We start from the raw sequence: 21,981 nt of genomic DNA, 5'->3' as shown, positions 1-21,981 counted from the left end.
TACTGGAATCTGGTAACTAGTCAAAATCTTTGTATATAAGAATTTAACTTTAAATAGACAAGCAATAAATCAGAGTTTGGAATTTTTCCCTAGTACCTTGATGTGCAGTATTCTTTTTGTATGTAACATGAAACTATTCAGTGAGACCACAGCCACACTAGAATATAGTTGCTCTTATAATCCAATATTAACTAGTGTTAATCTAGGGTAGGTATTTCCTATTTCCAATTCTCTCTGTTGAGTAATGATGAATTTCAGCTCAGAATAGTCATAATTAATTAAAACAAAATTGTTTTAAATTCTTATCTACTGTGATTTTAATCCATGTTTAAAGTTAGTATTCCCCAGCCAGTTTACTGTCAACACCAACAAATACAATGGCAAGGTTTTTAAGTTACACTACACTTATTTCCAATGTCTATGCCGACTGCCTGTGACATATAGTAAGTTGATAATTATCTCTCCTAACTGATTTCAAAGGTATAAAGGCCTTCTCTCATCCAGTGATACACGATTACACATATAGAGGGCTAAACCTTCCAGCAACATTGTTTGAAAAATCAAAAATGTTATTAGAGACTTTACTTGTCAAACACTTGTTTTGTGATATGAATTTGGAAATTAATTCAGTTTACCATATGCCAATCATTAGTGGTATATTTAAATTTTTTGTTCCACCTTTACTTTGTCTTCTAGCAGTCTAGACTGGTACACATTGCGACATTCTCCAAAGCATTACCTCTTTTAAACCATTACACAGCAAATTCCACATACATTTTATAACAGAAGTCAAACACTAATATTTATTACTATAAAGCAATTCACCACCACAGAGCAATGCAAACCAAACTTACTGAAAATACTAAATGTGGTTATTCTAAATTACAGCTATTTTGCAAAATTTAACTTAATTTTGCAAAAATTGGGCATTCATGCTGTTTACTCATATATAAATCACCATATTTTCTCTCCAGTAATGTGGATACTAACTTTTTCACTTGTGTTTTCTGCAAAGAGAAAAGCATTTTAAAATATTACTACCATATCATTATACTTTTTATCTTCCAAGGCCAAGTTCTTCAAAATACCACATAGGAACTGTTAGAAAAAAACTGCAGTGCAGCAAAATTGAAATTAATAGAGAAAGACTTACCTCTTGAAAGCAGTGGCACATTATAATGCAAGGACATATGGAAAAGGGAAAGGTAAATCATTTAAACTACTTGCTGCAAAATAGCTTCTCTTTCAGTTTGGAATATATAGTGCATTTGTTCTAAGTAGAGTAATGAGAGTGGTACAAAAGTAGCAAGCCAAGACCAATAATTTTTATATGTTAAAGAAAGATTAAGAATTTCTTAAAGCGCCTTGTTCATTATTGTTTATATGGAACAGGAATGCTTACATCACATTATTAAGAAATACTCTGAAATTATCAACATAATCATTGATCTCATACTATTTGATAGGATGAGTAGCTATTTCTCAGTAATGATACATAGTTCATAAGCACTTATGTCATGTTTACTAATACTATAAATTTGGATGGGATGTCTATCAAACTGGCAAATTAACTAGTTACTTCAAATCACTTAAAAATTAAGATCTCTTGCTTTGAGGAAAAAAGATAACATTCATTTTACTTTATATCCTTCTGAAATCTTAAATTTTTGGCTACTGGCATATATTATCTTTAAGTAAAAAGTAATTAATAGTAATAACTCTCAACTTTGAAAAATGTTTTGTTCCAAATCTTCTGAAATGTCATAAAAATATTGGAAATTGAATAATCACATAATTAGTCTGACAGTGATTTTAAAAAAGTTGGCACCTGATGCAGGAAATGCATTGGTCAATAACACAAAACACCTAATCTTTAAAATGACACATCACTGACAAGTGTGTGATTTATTTATTTTTTTTAATTTATTTATTTATCTTTAGAGTGGAAGGGAAGGAGAGGGAGGGAAACATCAATGTATGGTTGCCTTTCTGGGTCCCCTGCTGGGAACTGGCCTGCAGGGAACCGGCCTGCAACCCCAGCATGTGCCCTGACTGGGAATCGAACCGCGAGTGTCTGGTTCACAGGCCCGCGCTCAATCCACTGAGCTACACCAGCCAGGCTATTTTTGATTTCTCTAATCTAATGTAGTAAGAGAAAGGGCACTGTAAATCTGTTTTAGAATTTCACAGGCACCACACTTTATTTTTAGAGTAATCAAATTTTCACTGTCCTAACATGTGGACATTTGAAATCAAGCTATTTTTAAATACACCCAGTTTGCAAATGCAAAGCAGTAACTTGCTTGTTAATGATGCAAAATACATAATAATGTCTTTCCTCCTGAATCTTACACAGTGCTAGACACCAGTTATATGCTCAATGATCACATGGTGATTGATTAAGAAGCCACCATGTAGTCAGTGGTAGTTATACCACTGACTACAGTTTCGGTTTAAAACCAATACACCTTAAGTCATTTAAAGTGTAATCATCAAAGCTCATAGAACACAAAACTCAAACTCGGTATTTTCACATATTTAAATGTAATACTTTTTTGTAAGCGCAATTTGCTTTTATCTCTACAGTTTTCCATTAAGAAGACTTTCACATAAAATTTCAGGAAGTATTAATAAGAAGAAAAGATTTTAGTGCAAACACTTCCTTCACTTGACTTTTTTTCTACTGACCCTGGAATTTAATAAACATAGTAAACTTCTGCTTCTAGTTTTCTGTGAGGCTAGCATTTGACAGGCAGAATGTGTCTTTTCATAATATCTTCTTTGATTACTCTAAAATCTATTGTCTTAAACTAGACATAAAAAAAAAATACAACCAAACACACTTCAACACTGTATACTATTTTTCTCTCACATGAAAAAGAAATATTATTCTTTGAAGGACACTAATTTTCTTTAATATATACATGAAAACTTTAAAGAGCCACCCACAACCACAGAACCATATGTGGGGACCAGTAGCTGTCCCTCCAGACGTCCTCCTGCTCTTTCTCTCAGCAGCAGCCTGGAACCTTGCCACATCTTTTTCAAAGCCACAAAGTTGCCATAGCAACAGTGCTACCCCAAGCACAGTGCCTTCATTACATGAATTACCATTTGGAAGGGATTATCTCAGAAAGAACCTAGCCACACAATTCTTTTAATTATATTTTCTTGGGAACTGGCATTGGTAAAAACCATGACACATGCAGATTATTTCCCTTTGTTTTCCTTTTTAAAGTATTTTTGGAACAATAAATCTAGTCAAAATGAGTTTATAAAAATGACTTTGGCTTAAAATATGAACACTGGGTGCAAAAAAGAATAAAATAGCCATAAAGACTGCTGCAAACAAACTTCAAAAGGGAAAAATTATAAGGAATAGATTTTAATGATAAGGAATAGATTTTCAGAAACTTCTAACATTACATATTTAGTGTCCATTGCTTTAAATCATTTATTTTAGAAAAATCTTCACAATAAAAATATTCTCTAATTTGCTTCTGATGTTTATAAGCATCTTTGACATTTAAATTCAAGCAAAACCTTACCTGAAAAGAATGTTGCTATTTGTAGTTGTGGACGAGCGGTTAAGGCAATGGACTAGAATGTTGCTATTTAACCTAACCTAATGCATCTTACATAGACATGAGTCACAAGTAAATTTTATCTTCTGTCTTTGTAAGACTAATTCCTAGGGAAAAGAAAAGCTTCTCACACACTCCTCATTTTCTCTCTCTTTAGGGAGCAATACATAAACTGACAAACTGACACAAGTGTACCCACTCTGTTTAAATTTTTGGTGGCTAATAAAGGGATGAAAAAATTAAGGAAGAAAGATATAAGATTTTCCTTGCATTACAAGTGCCAGCTGCTCAATGTTGTGCCAGGACTTGGAGAAAAAGAGTTATAACGTATGTTACACAATTCATAACATGTCAAAATGCATAATTAGGTTTTGATTAACCTCTAATTGCTTTGCAGAAAGTGCTGTATGTATACAAAATAAAGCTACATGCTAACGAAGCAAATAAAATCTCATCTCCCTTCCTTCAAAGAACAGCTGATTTGGGGGGAATTTAGATTGTTTCCTGGAAATTGCCTGAAAGAAGAATTTTGATAAGAGCAGAAAGCGCCCTTGGCCACCTACCCATTTTGCTGTTTACTGTCACCCTGGGATCCTCTTCTCTGTCCCTCTGCTAGCTCCTGAGCAGTCTCGGAACACACGCTGGTGACTGTGGGCTGCCGTGGGACATTAACTGCAGGTTTACCAGCGCTCAGTGCAGGTGAACGCTGGTCAGCACTAAGATTGGCATTAGCAAGCAGTCCAGATGCAGCGAATGGGGGAGGAGTGACAGCAGCCACAGGTGGAGGGGAAGCATGTGATGAAGTGGTTGCATGGGCTGGGGTGAAGGCAGACGATGGTGATGGGATGGATGTGACTTTTGGTGAAGACACAGAACCAAAGGGCCGTGGTGCCTTATTGTAGGCCATGTTGTTTGTGGAAGTGACTTTTGATACAGCAGGAGATGTAATAGGCACAGGTTTAACTACTTCTTTAGGTTCTCCCTATGTAGAATAAAAATAAACATACACAAAAACACACCAAATACATGCAAAATAGATTCACTGAAAAGAACACAGCTCATTTTTAAAAAGACAAACACAATAATGTTAGCAGCTCAAACTTTACATGTTTCCAAATAAAAACAATTACGTTGATATTGCATACCATGCATGCTAACTCTTCCCAACATGCATAACACAGATGCACACACTGAGGACATTTTTTTAATAAAAATGAAAGCAGTTTCAAAATATTTAGAAAATAGAGCAGGAAAGCTATCAAAAAGCCTAAAGACCAGATATGTGTCAATTTAGACATATTCCAAAGGAAAAATGTTTAAATATCTCACAATAAATAATACATTGATAACCAAAATGTTTATTTTAAAATTCCAGAGTCTCAATTATAATTCCACCTTTCAAACATGTTTAATTACTTTTCCAGAGTATAATCATTTGATTCATGCAGAAATGACAGTAAATTTCTAACTCTTCATTAAAAAAAAACAAAAAAAAAACCGGAGTAAGATTGTTTTCATGTAACTCAGAAATGTGCACATTCTAAGAAATTGTTTTGAGTCAAGAAATTGCTTTTTTTTAAAGAAACTGCTTTTTAAAAGTCAAAAAAAACCAATGAACAAAACAAAAATCAATCCTCTTCTTCTCTCTGGAATGTTTTCAGATATCATTCAAAGTAAAAAGGAAGAATAAATTTTCCCTTTTCCGAAATAAATATTTAATATTTACATAGGGGGAAAAATGATCTAAATTGTTTCTTCACTGCCATCAGCCAAAGAAAAAAGTAACTAGTAAGAAAGATCAAATCCTCCTAAAATTAACAGAATTTGTACTTACAAATCCCTATTCCAAAGCAAGTATAAATTTTTAAGAAATTGAAGAAGAAATCCCTACTCACTCTACCATTCTGGAATAAAAACAAATTCTTTTAAAAGCATACAATGGCAATGTTTAATTTTAAGAAAACAAAGATAACTAAATTAATCTTGTGAAAATAATAGAGCTAACAGAGGGGGGAAAATACCTTAGTATCTCAGCAAGTCAATATGATAAGTAATTTGATAGAAAGGCACAAGTAAAAATTAAAAGAAAACCCTCAGTGGCATAAAGCAGATGTGTATAAATAATCATTTGGGACAATTTGAGGGTATCTGTGAGAGAAAAAGGGCATTTGCCAATAACCTAATCCAAGAATACTTGGAAAATATAACTTAAAACTTATTAATAGTATAAATAAAATGTGATTAAAGACTTATCACATTCATTTTTAGTAAATATTTATTTTTTAGAATATTTTATGTTATTTTTTTAAAGATTTTATTTATTTATCTTTAGAGGGGAAGGGAAGGAGAGAGGGAGAGAAATATCAATGTATGGTTGCCTCTCATGTGTCCCCTGCTGGGAACTGGCCTACAACCCAGGCATGTGCCCTGACTGGGAATCGAACACGGTCCTCTGGTTCACAGGCCCACACTCAATCGACTAAGCTACACCAGCCAGGGCTAGAATATTTTAATAAAAACAGGGAAATTAAAAGTATATGTAAAAAAGTTAGATGTAAGTTACTGATAATATGTGGCACTGAAATGATGTTTTAAAATATAGGCATATTTAGAGAGGTGGTCATTTTGTATGTGTTGATTTCCACTTTTCCCTGTCATCTTTAAAGGAAGGAACTATGAGGAAAATTATGTTAAAACTGTAAATTGTCAGTATGGCCTGAGAAAACAGTGGAAATTACAGTAGTTCAGAATGAACTATCATATGGTACCCTAGTGATACTAGATTAGAAACACACCTTTTGAACAGGAACTGGTTCAGGCTTGGATGTAGCAGATGCTCTAGGGGAAAAAAGAGAGAAAAGAGAAAAAATTTATAAAGTTGTAAACTTATTAATGGAATTTATTTTATTATACACGTTAGTATACAGAATCATCAGAATTTACAGTTCCATAATTCATGATTTTGACAACTCACATTCTATTAATTAGTTTATAGAACTGAAGTGCTGCAAGATCCAGTATTACCCTTACACACATTAGTTCTCTACACACTCAAATGAGGAAAGACAAACAACAACCATGTTTATAATGCACTCATGTTGATCTTTACATTAAAGCTATTCCCTATCCAAAAGGTCAAAGGATAATAAATACGACTTTTTGATACTTAAATGGTTCCTGAAATATCTCATCTGAATCATCTCCAACAGTATCTGCCTTTTCCTATAACATCCATAAATCCATCATAGGATATTGGCCTTTTTATACAGAGATTGAATAAATTCTGGTTATACAAGTCACCAAATGAGTATTTATTTTGTATTTATATTTTTAACTGCTTCTACCAGTTTATTTGTTATGGTAAAACTAAACTGTAACTTCTTCCATTAGGCTGTAATTTCAGAGAAGGTGATGACCATGTCACATCTGTGTCTCTGTCAGCACTGTGCCTGGACGAGAGGTTACCAGTAATGAGTGTGGAAAGAGAGCAAGGAAAGAAGGGCAATAATCCATGTACAGACTTGACTATTTCCAAATTCAAACTAATTATTTTTAATATATGCTTTTTTTATTATTATTGTTCCTTTGGTTAACATGGACTAATAGTTGCAGTAATTGATTTAAAGCAGTTATCTCATAAAATCATGAAAAATAACCAAAGTGGCAACTATCATCATCCTGACTTTTCAGATGAGGAATTTCAAAGTTAAAGTAAATTACTTACTAGAATGAAGATAAGGCCAGCAGTTCTTACATATGACACTATACTGGCTGTAGCCAAGAACAGTAACTAAATGATTAGGAAAGTTTCTAATAATTCGAAGGCTATTTACCCAGTACTAAGGTACATATTATGTTTAATAATGCCAGAAGCAGTTTGGCTCCTCTTATATTACACAAACCTGAGGATAAGTCATCAAGTGCAAAGTTTAAGAAATATACCATTGTAAGTAAATAAGCAATCATTTTAAACTACAAACTATGAGATTATTTTACTTATAGAGAAAGAAGATGCTAGCAAAGGATATTTGGTCTCTATGAACATAACCTAGTAACAATGTCCAAACATTTCTGGCAACAAATGAATTTTCCTATGTTAATTTGGTTTGCTTGAGTAAACACTGACTAAAAACTGACTAACCTAACGAGAGGCCAGAATAGATGCTAATGCTTGGTTACTGCTATATAGAATTATACCCTGTGAGTTGTGTAACTTTCCATGTGCACTCTCAAACAGACCTTCCATTTGTACTCTCAAATTTCTCTTTTAACCTATAAGGTTATTATAACAAGCAAAGGAAACAAGCTGAAGAAAGGAACAATAGACTCTTCCTTCCATGGAAATTTCACAATAAGATGCAGATCACAAAGGATCTGTGTTGTAAAACCACCCAAGGCATTATTGACAGTTTGCCATAATAAAGAGGAGAGTATTCTTTTTTTTAATCTGGAAACTTAATGAAGCATGAAACTCTTGTAGCAATGGAATAACAATTTATGAAAAAGAATATGATGTTTAATAGTCCCTAGGTTTACAAACAGAATAAAATACACAGATCCTAAGTATATGAAAACCAAAACCTTAGTTTTTTTCTAGATACTTGTTTTTATTTGAAGAGTATTAACAATAACAGCAAAAACCACAGAATGGTTAGTTTACATCAATTTTGGAGTCCAACCACTTATTTTATTGAAAAAGGTATAGGATAATAATCAATACTAACATTTTACGGACCGAAAGTTCTACAAAAACATTGTCTGATATTTTATATTCACAAAAAATTTTGCCCTGGCTGGTGTAGCTCAGTGGATTGAGTGCGGGCCTGTGACCCTGAGGACCGTGTTTGATTCCCAGTCAGGGCACATGCATGGTTGCAGGCCAGTTCCCAGCAGGGGACACACGAGAGACAACCACACATTGATATTTATCTCCCTGTCTCTTTCCCTTCCCCTCTAAAGATAAATAAATAAAATCTTTAAAAAATTTTTATAAGTCTAAAAATTGAATCTGTTCTTCTTGCCTTTTGATAAGGTCTCACAAGTACAGTGACAGGAACTAAGACAAGAAAAGAGGGTCAACATGTGCTCAATATCCCAGGATTGAGTCCATTACACATTAAAAAAACACACATTTCATAGAAAAAATATAGTGACTTATTATTAAATGTCAAAATAGTTAACACTAGATGCAATAAAAATGACTTCTGTTTGTTTAAATATTTAAATAAGCACCAAATTACTCAAAAGAACACTGAAACTTAGAAGGTTCTTTAGAATTACTTTATCACAGGCCAATCAGGTACTCATCTGATCTCAGCTTGAATACTTATAGGAGCTCACAATTTAAGCCATTTAATTTTCGAATACTTCCATTTAAAATGGTCTTCATTTTTGTGTATTTTGTTTTTTGGAGTAAACAGAGTAAGTCAACCTGACCACATTAAAAATACTGGAAAAACATTTTTTAATGCACAGCATATGTACATAAAAATCTATAACATGCATTAATTACATTTTAAAAGACCAATATGCTACAAAAGACTTTTAAATGTAATTACATATTCTTGTTAATATGTAATATTCTTTTAAATGTAATTACATATCCCAGCTCAGGGTCCCAGCACCTGGAAGATAAGTCCCCATAACTTCTGGCTGTAAAGACCTGTGGAGGTTTGAACAGAAGAAATTGCGTCCTCTTAAAGAGCCTGCAACAGACTTAGGATTCACACAGTCTCATCCCCTCTGAGATTCAGCACCAGGGCAACAACTGGAAGTGCACTAGTGGCAAATGGGGAGAAAGCAAAGTGTGAGTTGGGAGGCAGCTTCCTTCTGGGCAAAACTCCAGAGGCCAGGCAGCAGCATTGTCGCCTCTGCAAGCCCTGCTCCACACAGAGCAACAAAGCACTGACATGGGTTATAATACCCTGGTGATCACCTGAGGCTCTGTCCCATACAACGTAACAGGTACACTAAGGCAGGGAATCAAAGCAGCTCTACCTAATGCACAGAAGCAAACACAGGAAGGCTGCCAAAATGAGGAGACGAAGAAATATGGCCCAAATGAAAGAACAGAACAAAACTCCAGAAAAAGAACTGAACAAAATGGAGATAAGCAATCTATCAGATGCACAGCTCAAAACACTGGTTATCAGGATGCTCCAGGAACTCGCTGGGTACTTCAATGGCATAATAAAGAACCAGGGAGAAATGAAGGTTGCATTAACTGAAATCAAGAAAATCTACTGGGAACCAACAGTAGAGGAGATGAAGTCAAGAATCCAATCAACAATTTGGAACACAAGGAAGGAAAAAGTGCTCAATCAGAACAGCAAGAAGAAAAAAAGAATTCAAAACAAATGAGAATAGACTTAGGAACCTCTGGGACATCTTTAAATGTCCCAACAACTGAATCATAGGGGTGCCAGCAGGAGAAGAAGAAGAGCTAGAAACTGAAAACTTATGTGACAAAATAATGAAAGAAAACTGCCCTAATTTGGCAAAGGAAATAGACATACAAGTCCAAAAAGCACAGAATTACAAACAAGATGGACCCAAAGAGGACCACACCAAGACACATCATAATTAAAATGCCAAAGGTTAAAGATGAGAGAATCTTAAGAGTTAAGGAATATGTATAAAATATGCATAGGGAGTGTAGGAGGTGGGGATGGGTGGTGGGGGGAATGGAAACAACTGTACTTTAGCAACAATTAAAAAAAAGAAAAAAATTGTTTTGTAAAACACTATTTACACTTTAAAAAAAAAAAAAGCCGAGCATTACCTACAAAGGAGTTCCCATAAGACTGTCAGCAGATTTCCCAAAAGAAACTTTGCAGCCTAGAAGGAACTGGCAAGAAGCATTCGAAGTGATGAAAAGCAAGGACCTACAACCTAGATTATTCTATCCAGCAAAGAAAGCTATCATTTAGAATCGAAGAGCAGATAAAGTTCATTTTAGACAAGGTAAAAGTGAAGTAGTTCATCATCCCCAAGCCATTATTATATGAAATGCTAAAGGGAATTACATAAGAAAAAAGATCAGCAGAGAGAAAGAAGGAGCTACTACCCTTTGCAACAACATGGATGGAACTGGAAAGCATTATGCTGAGTGAAATAGGCCAGGCATTGAAGGACAAATACCATATGATCTCACCTTTAACAGGAAGCTAAACAATGAAACAAACAAGCAAACAGAATAAAAACAAAGACACTGAAATAGAGAACAAGTGGGCAGTGACCAGAGGGGAGAGGGAAGGGAATTTAAGGGGAAAAATGGAGAGGGATTTTGAGGAACAAGTATGAAAGACACAGGAATGAGGACTGGGCGGGGGGGGGGGGTAAGAAATGGGAGGGAGGGGGGAGACGGGGCAGGCGGGGCTGGGATGGGAGAAATAGATTTAAAAAAATGTACTTGAAAAGTAACTAAATAAAATTTTTAAAAAAAAAGAAAAAAGATCAAAATGATGAACATTAAAATGGCAATAAATTTACAACTACTAATAACTAAACCCAAATAACAAACTAAGCAAAGAAGAAGAACAGGAACAGAATTATAGATATGAAGATCATTTGGAGGGTTATCAGTTGGGAGGAGAAAGGGGAAAACTGGTGGGAAAGGTGCAGGGACTAAGACACACAAATTGGTAGGTACAAAATAGACAGGGAGATGTTAAGAACAGGATAGGTAATGGAGTAGTCAAAGAACTTATACGCATGACCCATGGACATGAATTAAGAGCGGGGGTAATTGTTGGAGGGCATGGGGATACTGGGTGCATGGGAGTAAAGGGGCAAAATTGAGACAACTGTAATAGCATAATCAGTAAAATATTTTTTTAAAGAAAAGGAATATTGTAGAATGTTGTCCATACCCATTTGAAGTATGAAATACTTACTTATCTAGAATACTTATTTAGGAAATTCTTTTCAAGACTGGAGTTAGGAAGGGGGAAACCCCTCTAGGAGATGCTATTTAAAAGAAAGTAAATCTTTCTAAGTCTGAAACTTTTACTTAGGTCTCCTATAAGTGGCTAAAATTAAGGAGAAGAAATATTACAATACATAAAAGCCTTGAAATCTTTAACTATTAAAAATCTCATTCTTATCCAACTAGTGCTTTCCTGAGCTCCATTTAATACCCAAGGACTATGTACATAATTTAATCAATGTTTAAGTATGGAAAACCCCATCTCCTTCATCTAACTGAAATATAAATTTCCTATAGTCCATGAATACAAAATCCTAACATATGAATAAAAAAGAACTGTTTCTCAAAATTAAAATTTTTATAGTTGTCTTTTTAAAAGAAAAACACTATATTGAACACTTGTTCCCTTACTTTAGAAATGTCATAGATTACGTATAAGTAAATAATTTTTGTCAGCTGAGAGTTGTTGGTGCCAATTCAACAACAGGAATCTACAATTTGGGGTGATGTAAAGAAAGAAATTTCACTCAGTGCAAAACAGCTCAATTGTGATATAGCACAGTTGTGGCTGAGGCAGCCCTGCAGCCAGGCATCCCTGGGACTAGACCCATCTCCAGCTAGATAGCTCAGCTCTGCTCCTCAATGGTCTGCTCAGCTCTGCTCCTGGCAGATCCGCTTTGTCCTACACTGGTCTGTTCCATTTTGCTCTGGTCTGCTCTGTTCTGTGTCAGGCCACTCTGTCCTGCACTGGTCTGCTGCTCCATTCTCTGCTCAACTCCAGCAGGGAACCAATCTTCAATGAAAAGGGAAAATGCTCTCTCAGAGGAGCACTGAGTTATATAGGAGCACTGACTTACATAGACAGAAGTTCTCACGCCTGATCTCTGACTGGTCTGTCCTCATGCAAATGAGGACTCCAAATCATTGCAGCTCGATTGGTACAAAACACTATCCTGATTGCTCAGAAAAGAGCCATTCTCACAAAGATGGTGATGGGGATATAGCTGTGCAGCTCTGATTGGTTTCAGTCCTATTGGTTGAAATAGGATTCTGAGAACTCTTTCATCAGGGCTGGCTCAGATGGCAGAAACACAGGCCTGGCCAGAAATTCAGTGGAAAGGCAAGTAGTTCAGCGCAGGCTTCTACCTGAAGTGCAATTGGTGTGAGAAGCCCCCAGGAAGAAATGGTTGCTACGCTCTGCTGTTGTTTTTATTTGTTTTAATTTGAGCCCAATTGGCCACCAGGAGCCCTTCTCAGTGGGTATCTTCTTTCTCAGAATCCACATTTGGTAAAGACTTTTAAGTAAATAAAGTTTTAAAAACTAAGGTATAATTGTTAAAAATTATTCCTACATTTTCCTCATCAAATCCTGGAAATATACAATGGGATAATATATCTCCTCTTCAACCACAGTGATTACCACAAGTCACTTTTGTATAGTGTGTTTCAAACCAGCAGAGATCCTGGCAATGGCTTAGTGCCATGGACTCGACAATTTGCTTATTGTTCTCTCTTCCCTTACTGTAAAGCCACTGTACAGGAGTAAACCAAAATGGTGACAGCCTATTGCCTTGGCCTAGTACTATTCTCAGCTCATAGAATTCAAAGAACAAAGCTGTCAGTGTGGCTAGAACAATCTGTTTTGAAAATTGATTCATATTTATAAGAATAGTATCCAAAATTAAAATCCCTGGTATATTACAACCAGTTTCAGAACTTCTGGCTGAATAGTTGAAAGAGTTCTGACTTATAACAGTGTATTAGAAATTAGAATTGTGATGCTCCGATAAAAATAATGTATAGGAAAAATAATGCCACAAGTAAGCAATAGTTCTATCAAGGATGAGATTCAAAGGAACCAAGCAAAACTGCATTTTATGAACACCCAATGAATGGTGTTATATGCAAGTTATATTTTTCATTAATTAATCCATTTTAATACTGCTTTATAAAGTAACATGTTTTTAGTTAATAAAGTAGCCAATGAATGTTCACATTAGTGTTTAATAATGAGGAATTAAGCAACAGAACTAGGCTAATAAAGATTATTCACATTATTTATTATGTCTTCATGACCCCTTCAACCATTTCTAATATACTTAACTCATGAACAATCATACAAAAAGAGGAGAATTATTATCTTCTGTGAGATGAGCTCTAAGTTTCCCACAGAAAGCATGGCCAACTTGGGGATCAGTGACCTCAGGACCCATAAACACTAGGGCACGCCATCAATCACTTTAATTGCAAAATTGTCAATTTGCAAAAACAAAGCAATTCCAGAAGGAAAAAGAGTGAGCACTCAAGTATGTAGAGGGACGCTTATACAATTTTCCCATATTTTATTGTGCTTCAAGTCAGTCTACTTTCCTAAAAACTTAACCTCAAACATTGAAACCACATGGCAAAGTATCAGTGGCTTTTCCTAAATATTGAGAATATGTAAAGATTATGTTTTCTATAAACAAAAGTACACTAATTAATAGTTATCTATCAGTACCTCTCAGCTTATAAAAGCTATTACTTCCCACATACATGTGCACTCATCCACATAGTCGCTCTTTCTCTCTGCTTGCATCTTCTCTATCTTACAATGGGAACTAATAAAGTACTCCCCCCCACCCCACCCCACCCCGAGAGAAAGAAATACCCATGCTGGACAAACTCTGAAGAGCGGGACAGGCTATAAGAAGACTCAAGCATAGCCAAACCCTCTCTGCCTGGACATGGCTTGAAACTAGGTGTGGCTCTGATATATCCACAACAGGCAATTACTATGGGATAATTATTTCCCTTGGTAAAGGGAAAGGCTTCTATTGTGAAGATCCTTTTCAGGTTGATGGGGTTTGAGAAGAAACGTTCATCGATTAATTCTAAAAAGCAGAGACTGTGAGACAGAGGAAAGAAGAAGGATGTCTGTGTGCTTCCCTGATCCACACGGATACACTGTTGTCAAGGAGAAGAAAATGCAGAGGGAAGGAGGTGGAACAGACAAGGGAGCATCAGGCTAAATTTAAAATAATGAAGTATTTTTCCCATTATACAAATAAGAAAGTATCGGCATTACAGTGCCATTTATGGGGGTCTCCCTAGAGGCCCAACGCTGAAGTGCTTATGTATAATATATTGCTTAAATTTTAGAAATAAAGTGTAGAAATGTTAAATAACTTGACCACTAAAAAGTTTAACACTAATGTCTACATTATCCTCCCTCTAATATAGCCATCTCCTCCAACAAGAGCTAAAAAATTAACAAATATTTCTTCCTCTCGTGATACGCTGCTTCATTTTCTGTGACTGAAATTCACCAATTCAATACTACTAAGATCTTCAGAAATGCACACTGACTACTAATCAATCAAATAACTCATTTTTGGTGACAGTTTTATGCATTTCTTAACATCTTTCACTTGAGATCATCCTTTCATCTGTCCAGTCTTCAATATTTACTGAGCCACGGTCACTGTTCCAAGGTTTGGAAACATACTAGTAGACAAGTCAAAAAAGGTCTTTGCCTGTAATCTACATTCTAATGGAAGAGACAGATAATAAGCCAATAAGTAGGACGGTCTCAATAGTAATAAATGCAAATTTTCACATTATTCTACTTGATTTTAGATGGGAGAAATTTATTTTTACTCAACATTTATTTCCACACGAACATTTAAAAAATATTTTTTAAATTAATTTTTACAGAGAAGGGGTAGGAGGGTGAAAGGGAGAGAAACATCGATGTGCAAGAGAAAAACTGATTGGACTAGTTACCTCTCCCAGGCCCCCAACCAGGGACCTGGCCCACAACCCAGGCTTATGCCCTAACTAGAAATCAAACCGGTGACCTTTTGGTCCACGGGATGAAGCTCAACCCGCTGGGCCACACCAGTCAGGGCTCCACAAAGACATTTTATAAGGGAAGAAAGTTTCATCTGTCTATCATGCCTAATGTCCAAATTCAACCTCAGAATCATTTAAGAGAAAAAATACATTTTTGTAACTAGTATTTATAAAATAATTTCTATCAAAATAATTTGAAGTAATTTGATAATATCTTAGATGTGTTCATGATAAAGTAAGAAGAATTTCAAAATTCAGGATAATTCATTCTTCTTGTGGGTGAAATTCTACAGTGAAAATACTATTTCAATAAAGTGTTTTTGTAAGAAATCTATTTTATATGCCCCATAGTTAAGAAATGGCAAACTTCACTGTAAAAGGCCAAAGAGTCAATGTTTCAGGCTTTGTGGGTCACAGGATCTTGATTCAACTACTCAACTCTGTCGTTATAGCAAGAAAAATAACTCAGACAAAACCTAAATGAGTAATCATGGTTATGTTCCAATAAAACCTTATTTATAAAAACAGGTAGGAAGCTAGATTTGTCCTGTAGGTCATAATTTGCTAGCCCCTGGTTTAGATCACTTTATAGTTTTGATGATAACAAACCTTCTGGGAAATAATCTGACACGACCGTGGCTCTTTGGGACTCTAAGCCTCATAATCATTCTGCATAATGACAACCCCCTAACTACAATTTGTCCAGACACAAACGGGTCTAAGAAATGAGTTTAGCTTCTCATTATTCTCTCTGAGGCTGCAACATTCCTCTTACCTCCTCTACCTTATACTCTCACACTACTTGCAACTGAATGATCCATCCAACCTTCTAAAACACCCAGCACTGATAACTGAAATTTGATGGAGAGATTTAATATTATTGGATTAAGGATGACATTTAAGCACTATATTTAACTCTACCACTCAGCACCTCAGCTCATTTGCTAATAATAAAAGAGGCTACTAAAAAATCTCTTATCTCCCATTTCTACATATTAGAAATAGATTGGTTATGTATTTTTTTAATTCTAAAATAACAACTAAAAGAGATGCACCATGTGTTTTTTATAATAATGGATGCTTTTTATTTTTTTCTCCTTTAAAAAAAATTATTGTTATTCAAGTACAGTTTTTGTGTTTTGTAAAAGAAGCTGAAAGTATAGTATCTTTCTTTCCCATTCTTTTTGACCCAAACTATATACTTTACTTCACATCAGGTACGGATTTCAACACTTTTAGGACTGGTATAAATAAACAATCTACAACAGTTTTATTTTCTGAAAACCGACTAGGTTTACATCTTCCTTTGAGCAATATGGTAATCCTATTTAATGTATATTCTTTTCCAGCTCCAGTCAGGTAGAGAAAAAAAAGATTTTTATGAACACAGTTCTTCATTGCTAATATGAAAATATAATTTGCAAAGCAAATAATCTGCCTGTGAAAAAATTAGAAGTTCCATTTATATATCTACATTTTTCTGGCTCTTTCATGACACTATTAAGATGCCATTGAGCAACAAATGTGGCTGAGATTCATATTAGGAGAATAGGCATCAATAACAAAGCAAATACAAACTGGATTTTCACACACTCCTAGCAATGCATATAAAACTAACTGCTTCAGGAAAACCTAGATAAGGATCAGATGGTGGAGAATAGTAAAAGTAGTATAAGCAGGCTTCATTCATAATCTGATGTTTGTCTAGTTAATTTTTTCCTTCTTTTTAGGAAAAGCCTAGAGTCCTAGAAAGACAGAACCTACCTTCCATATTCAGGCTCTTTCTTATTCTGCTCTTTGTTGATAAAGGAATTCTTAAGAAATAGGAGAAACAGTTAAAGTTGCAAGTTAAGTTAGCAACAAAATAAAGTAGCTACTATAGAGTTTTTTTCTGTTGGTACAAAGGGGATAGCAATCCTTCCCTTGCAGAATTGTTGTGAGGATCAAATGAGGTCTTGGATGTAACACACCTGGCAGAGTAACAGGCACAAAGTAAAGAATGACAGACATCATCTTTCCACCCCTGGAGTTCTGAAAATTATTCTGTTTCTAATTAAGTTAAAATAGGTTAAATAATTTGACCACACTTAGAATTTGAAAATGGCAAAACCAAAATTTAAACCCAACTCCTCCAGATGTTTATATGCACTCTGTCTTCTAGGAATAGTAGCAAACAAAGTTACAAAAGTAACTTTGGTAAGAAACTTCAGAGAGAAACAGTTTCAAACAATTAGTAACTATTAACTTTTCATTATCTAATAAATACTTGTTTTCAATCACATTATTTATAAAATGCCATCTTTGATTTAATTCCTGTAAACATGTTACTCAATGTAATACATATACACAGGTATATATGCAGTTAATATAGATATAGATTTAGACAATATATGTAGGTATCTACCTGTTTCTCTATAAAAGGTACAATTTTACTTCATGAGCAATATATACATATATATGTTTAAGCTCTTCAGAAAATTCCCAATTAAAGCTTAATGAACATGCAGAAACACAGAAACAAGAACCTTATATCCATTCTTTCTTATTTTTCCAAAGAAGGGGAGGATTTTTTCCCCATAGCAATAGGAATTCTCTACCTTCATTTTCCAGCAGGATGGGGTTTGAGCTTCCTTAATGAACATCGTCTGTGGTGCTAAATTGGGTGTTCTGCACAAAACAACCACCAGCTTCTGAAATTTGTGGCTATGCATATCCCAAGATACATCACAGGAACTTATTGTGGTTATGTATCAAGAACCACATGTTTCTACCTGATGATAGGTTTCTGCCTGTAGCCCTGTGATATAAGGGTATAGGGGTGTATAAAGAGCATGTAAGATTACAGAAATATCGATGACAGTGTCTTTTCTATTTGGTTTGGCTATATAGTCACATATACCTAGTCTCTGAATATATACCTACATACATATTTATATATACCTAGACATTGGATGATACATTTTTATAGTGTTCAATCATTTTTGAACCCCTCTGTATTTTTAAAAACAATCACACACCCTTAAAGTTATGGTCAGAGTTGTTGTGATTTGGCTATTTATACTGCCATAACTTATTTTAATCAAATACCTTCTCATTCTTGAGCATTATGTATTATGCCCAATGTCACTTCAAGTTCAAGAGCATAATGTGTTATATCTTTTTCTTAACTTAATTTGTTTCATTAATTTGTTAATCAATTCCCCAAATATTTATTGAGCCCCTAACAGAGCAGGCTTTGTTATAGAAGGTGGAACAATAGTAATGAACAAAACAGACAAAACCCTTATTTGGAAGGGGCTTACATTCTGCTTGGGAGAAGCAGAATAACAACAAATAAGCAAAGTATTTCATATGGTAATGAGTATAATAAAGCAGGACACAGGTAGGAATAGACTATTGTATATAAAGAAGTTAATGAAAGACTCCATAATAAGATGAAATCTTGCAGAGACCTGAAGCAGAGAATTCTGGGCTAAGCATATCAAGTCTCCAAGACAGAAATGTGTCAACTGGGCTAGAATGGAAGTAAAACCTGGGAGAACAGTGAGAGATGAAGCCAAAAAAGTAGAAGCCAGAATATACAAGCTACTTTATGCCACTACAAAGACCTTGTCTTTTACCCCTCTAAGTGAGATGGAAAAGTATTCCTAAACACAGCACTTCATTTTGGAAGAAAGTTAAATATAAATCTCAAACACAGTTAAATCAAAATAAAGTGTTGGGCAATAAATTAGCCTGTGTACATGTTTGTACTGTATACACCTACTTAATGACTAAGGAGGGAGAGAGGGACTACTACAACTTGCCCCAAATCTTAAATATATATCAAGACAAATAAATATTTACAAAAAAGAGCAAAATTTCTAGTTTGTTCTTCATATATCTGAAGTGCAACATAATGCACTTTCAGGTTCACATTTATATGCTCTCTGCTCTGTGCTCGTATTGTAGGCAAAATTTGCCACTAACTTTTTCCAAATAAACCTCTTTTCCTATTCTTGTCTCTGCTAAGCACATTAAATTGGAAACTTTTGTGTAAAGTGGGTATTTTTAGGAATTTCAGTAACAGTCAAGACTAGCATTCCAGCATTTAGCAGAGCCTTATTAGGAAAAACCCAGTCAGTCTACTGTCTTGTAGAGAGACCAGAAACAAAAACTTTTCATTCTTCATAGTCTCAACTTAGATTTTTCCATTCATTTAACACTTGTCTGGGTTTAAGTTTTTCTAAAATTTGGAGACTCAGTCAAGGTATTTAAAAATTAATGATCAAATATGGCTATCTTTGTTTAATAACTTTAAGATGAGCCCTTAACTTCACATTTAAGCAGTTTGGAAATATAATCTTGTCCATCATTCTCATCACTGAGTCTCATACAAGGAATGCTTGCTAAACTGAAACAGTCCACTCATAAAATAATATTAAACTAGTTTTAATTTTTGAAAAGCATTGCATTATATAATATTATCAAAGGCCCAAAATAAATAGACCTAGCAATAACAATAATTAACAGAAGGTTCTGGCTAGGGCATGTCTGTAAAGGTCAACCTCACCATACTTGCTTTTGACAAAATTGCAATCACTCAGAACAGGAGTGCTGATGGTGCAAAATTCTAACAGTGATACCCTCTAGGCAACTATTTATAAACTGAACTAGACAAGAGATTTTCCCTATTTGATAATGTGGGAAAACTTAAAGAAACCAAAACACTAAAACCTAACTCTTAAGACAAATAATATAAAATGTATTAGATTCTTTAGTGGGAGAAAAACACATCCTCTTACCTGATGGCTCCCTCACATTAGTGCTAAGCAGCCCTTAAAAGATCTTTAGAGAATGGGAATGGAAGATTCTTATCATACTTACTTTCTCTTTCATTAGCTTCAAAGAAGAACCTGAGATCTCACAAAGAATTAGAACTAGTTCATAGAAAAACACACAATATGCTCTATACTGTGATCTTAAAAATAAAAACAATAAACAAAAAAGCATTTATGTAACTTTGGCATCAAAGTTCCTATTGCTTTCAAAAGAATAATTATTTTCTTCCATAACTATTCTGGTATTTAGCTCTTCTGGCTGCTTTTCTAAAATTGTCTTGCTGAATACCAATAGTGAGGTCTTAATTAAAGGTCTTTCTCTTAATTAGAGTTGTCCACTTGGAATGTGCTCTCCAGAACAAGGTTCACACAGGAGGTGTATCACTGTTTCAGAGATTGTTTTGTAGAAGAAGGCCAGACCAATTGCCCCAAAGGTTCCTTCAAGCCCAGGGGAACATGAATGCTTCTATAACACAGTTTGTATCATGCAGTGTCCTGTTTCATTCTGAAAATCTGTCTATATTAGCTAATTCTTTCATTTCTCTTAGGAATGTATTACATATAACAAGGTGGAAGACAGACTCAGATCAGACTGGCAAATCAGCCTGACACTAACACTGGCCTCAAAGAAAAGCAACACATAGGTGAATTTTTTAAATTTATTTATTTATTGTTCAAGTACAGTTTTCTGTCTTATACTCCCATCCCAGACCATCCTCCCCAAAATTCACCCAAGTCTTATTCTGGTCACTTTGATAAGCAGTGTAGCCCCTAGAATATTCATTACCTCACAGAATTAAGAGCACATAGTCCAGATTCTACTCATAGCTCCTCCATTTACTAGTTATTCCATCTAGAGAAAGTGACTTAAGCTCTTTGCATTAGTTTCTTTACCTGTAAGTTAAGCCTGAATAAGATACTTATTTATCTTATATAGTTATTGTGAAAACTGGATGGAAAAAAGTATGTGCTTGGAATAGTGCTTGCCATAGAAATAGATACTCTTACAGTATCTACAGTGATATTTATCATCCTCCATGACATAAAAACTGAACACAACTGGCAGTTATAAACTTCTTCCAGGCTCTAGCCTTTTGTGAGAGAAAAGAGTCTAATACTAAACAAGACACAGTTTTGTAAAAGCCACCTTACCAGTCTCATTTCAGAAAATGCAGCTCTTGGCTACCATAATAAATGGGGGAGAAATTAGGGTGTTGGGAAATGGGAGAGATAACCCAAGTCCAATCATCCATAATATACAAAAGCACCCTTAAATCCCCAGAGTATAACTAAAGTCTACTTGACATTGTTTTAAACAGGTGTTTCAAATAGCTGCACTCCAGGGGGTGATGGCTACATTCATTTCTGAAAAGTTAGATGGAGGAGAAGGCAGTATGTATTAAATCACCAAGGTAAAGCCCATAACTCTCTTCTTTTGAACTTCCCTTAAGCATGTCACTGAATCCAAGGTACAAGTACAAGCAATTGCGTGCCTAGGCTCACCGTGGTATGCAGTTACGTGCACTATCCTTGGAGGTAATATTTGGGGGACAGTGTGAGTCTTGGATGACTTCAAAACCATCACAGTGATTTATGACAGAGTCAACAAAGTACAAAGCTCTGAGAGACTGGCCAGAGAACTAGCTGTGTTCCCAATCCCTGTGATAAAATCCAGCATATTAAAACTTTCTCTAAAAATATTTCCAAGTGCTGAGTTCTATGAACAAAAAAAGCTATAACACAAACGGCCAAAGCCAAAAACATATGTTACCACAATCTAACTTTCATTAGATTTGTTTTTTCCTCTTTCATTTTG

The 21,981-nt window shown here is 34.9% G+C and overlaps 1 protein-coding gene across 9 annotated transcripts in view; it reads right to left on the bottom strand.

Moving 5' to 3' along the window:
* Positions 1–21,981, bottom strand: part of PDLIM5 (PDZ and LIM domain 5) — a 214,530-nt gene that overhangs the window by 79,873 nt on the left and 112,676 nt on the right. For 4 of the 9 annotated variants that reach the window (XM_053666355.1, XM_037140106.2, XM_053666350.1 and 1 more), the window contains exons 4-5: positions 6,380–6,422; positions 4,148–4,239 (exon numbers count right to left, since the gene is read on the bottom strand). In XM_053666355.1, coding sequence (XP_053522330.1) covers positions 4,148–4,239; positions 6,380–6,422 — 135 coding nt within the window. Of the gene's footprint in view, positions 1–990; positions 1,041–4,147; positions 4,567–6,379; positions 6,423–21,981 lie in introns of those variants that run through there. The other 5 variants (XM_037140080.2, XM_053666348.1, XM_053666349.1 and 2 more) reach the window with 2 other exon arrangements.

Source organism: Artibeus jamaicensis, unplaced genomic scaffold (genome assembly GCF_021234435.1).
Source record: "Artibeus jamaicensis isolate MK-2021 breed Jamaican fruit bat unplaced genomic scaffold, CSHL_Jam_final contig_452, whole genome shotgun sequence".
NCBI lineage: Eukaryota > Metazoa > Chordata > Mammalia > Chiroptera > Phyllostomidae > Artibeus > Artibeus jamaicensis.
This window is presented reverse-complemented; position numbering and strand designations above follow the sequence as displayed.